General features: G+C 45.5%; 1 protein-coding gene across 1 annotated transcript; it reads left to right on the top strand.

Annotated features, from left to right (window-relative positions):
• The first annotated feature begins 1,223 nt into the window (after positions 1–1,223).
• Positions 1,224–2,207, top strand: LOC110212670 (olfactory receptor 6A2-like). Its single transcript, XM_020992688.1, has one exon. It carries the CDS (start codon positions 1,224–1,226, stop codon positions 2,205–2,207), a length of 984 nt encoding a protein of 327 aa, XP_020848347.1.
• Positions 2,208–2,434: the final 227 nt, after the last annotated feature.

Genomic DNA, 2,434 nt, shown 5'->3' with positions numbered 1-2,434 from the left:
GGGTTTTTTTGTTTGTTTGAGACTGGATTTCCTAGTCCCACTGCTGATCAACACAGGAACTTTAACCTGACTCATTTCCAAGTTGGGCTGGTTCACACTCTTTCCTCCATTCTTCCTTAGGCAGCATGGTGGCATCCTGTTCAGGATCTAATCATTAAAGTGCCAGACTTAGTGGAGACACCCAATCAGTTTAGCACACTGCAGTTCAGAACTCTCAAGCCCAGTCAAACACCAGTATCAGGGATTGTAGTCATGGACCAACGCACCCAGGTAGAATGTGGCCTTTGAGCTGAATTTTGAAGATTCTAAGAGATGGAAGTAAGTAGAGAGCTCATTCTAGCTGTGGGGATGTCAGTACAAAGGCACACTGAGGGAAGATAGAGTGTTTGGGTGTAAAGAAGAGACGGGATGTGAAAGGCTTAAAAAGTCAAACAGAAGAATTTGTATCTTATCCTAGAACTATCAGAGAGTAGCTTGATTTTCTTGAATAAGGGATTAACAGAAATTATTGAATAGGGGATTATCTTGTGCTTTGGGGAAAACACTTTAGCAGCTAAGTAAAAAGTGGAATGGAGAAATGAGAGAACTGATGCATGAAGGCCAATGAGAAAGCAAGCTGTTGTAAGAGTCTGGGAAAGGAATGATGTGGGGTGATAGTTTGATGAAGAGAGAGGATGAATGCTAAATATATTGTGGAGGAGGTACAGGTTCTCTTAGGTTCTTCCCTGGTCCATGCCCTTCTGGAAGAAGGTAATTTGCTAACATACTTTTCAGCATTTATTATATCTCTTCATTAGTTGGAAAGTCTATTTCCCCTTCTTTTTCTCTTTTAAGCCCCATTTTCCTATTTAAACTCCAAAGTACCCATTTCTCATGTACAGACAACCTCTGACCTTCAGTTAGTGTTGAGATGTCCTGAGTTTGATGGACAGTAAAATCCTCTGGCTCAAGTTACCACTTCTGCCCAGTCTGGTATGTTCTTTTCTAATTTATTAGCCCAGATATTCCCAATTGAAAATTCTTCCAGATTCTGATCATTGCAGTTTTTCAATATCAGTAAAGTTACAACACACTTTAAAAATAGAAATAATTTCCATTTTAAAGGGGGATGGTGGTGTTATTCTTTCACACAGGTGGCGAAGTCCCTCTTCTCCAGCCAGATTCTATTCCTTATTCTGTTCCTTCTCCATAGGTACCATGCACAGCGGAGGCTGGCCAGCACCATGGAAAGGAGGAATCAAAGTGGGCATGTAAGTGAGTTTGTTCTTCTAGGCTTCCCTGCACCAGCCCCGGTGAGGCCATTGCTGCTTGCGTTGTCTTTGCTGGCCTACCTGTTGGTGCTGACTGAGAACTCCCTCATTATCATAGCCGTGAGGAACCACACTACTCTCCACAAGCCCATGTACTTTTTCTTGGCCAATATGTCTTTCCTTGAGAATTGGTATGTCACAGTCACCATCCCCAAGATGCTGGCTGGCTTTGCCACAGTGGAGTCTGGAGCTGGGCAGCGCATCTCTTTCTCAGGCTGCATGACACAACTCTACTTCTTTCTTGGCCTGGGTTGCACTGAGTGTGTCCTCTTGGCTGTCATGGCCTATGATCGCTATGTGGCTATCTGTCACCCTCTCCGCTACCCAGTCATTGTTAGTGGCAGGCTCTGTGTCCATTTGGCAGCTGGCTCCTGGGCTGGAGGCTTTGGCATTTCCATGGTCAAAGTCTTTCTCATCTCTCGCCTTTCCTACTGTGGCCCCAACATCATTAATCATTTCTTCTGTGATGTTTCACCACTACTTAACCTCTCATGCACAGATATGTCCACAGCCGAGCTCACTGATTTTGTACTGGCTATCTTCATCCTGCTAGGTCCACTCTCTGTCACTGGGGCCTCCTATGTTGCCATTGCAGGTGCCGTGATGCGCATTCCCTCGGCTACTGGCCGCCAAAAGGCCTTTTCTACCTGCGCCTCCCATCTCACTGTGGTGATCATTTTCTATGCAGCCAGCATTTTCATCTATGCCCGGCCCAAGGCATTATCAGCTTTTGACACCAACAAGCTGGTCTCTGTACTCTATGCCGTTATTGTGCCTCTGCTTAATCCCATCATTTACTGTCTGCGGAATCGGGAGGTCAAACAGGCCCTGAGCCAGACTTTGCACCTTCACCACAACTGGGAAGATAGCCCCAGAAAATCTGGCAGGGGTAGATAAAGCAGGAAGGGGATGGAATATAGGTAAATGATCCAGGGTGTTTGTGTAGCTGATCTCTCTAATAGTGAGTGAAGCAAAAGCTGGGAATGAGTGACCCATTACTGACTAAGGCCTCCTAAACACCATGGAACAAATGGAAGAATTCGTGGAGACAAGATGGTGGCAAAAATCCAAGGATGGGTTACTGTGGTCCAGGGCCATGAAGGCCAGCATGGATACACTTCAAT

This window comes from Phascolarctos cinereus, unplaced genomic scaffold (assembly GCF_003287225.1).
Source record: "Phascolarctos cinereus isolate Bilbo 61053 unplaced genomic scaffold, phaCin_HiC Scaffold_2;HRSCAF=192, whole genome shotgun sequence".
Classification (NCBI taxonomy): domain Eukaryota; kingdom Metazoa; phylum Chordata; class Mammalia; order Diprotodontia; family Phascolarctidae; genus Phascolarctos; species Phascolarctos cinereus.
This window is presented reverse-complemented; position numbering and strand designations above follow the sequence as displayed.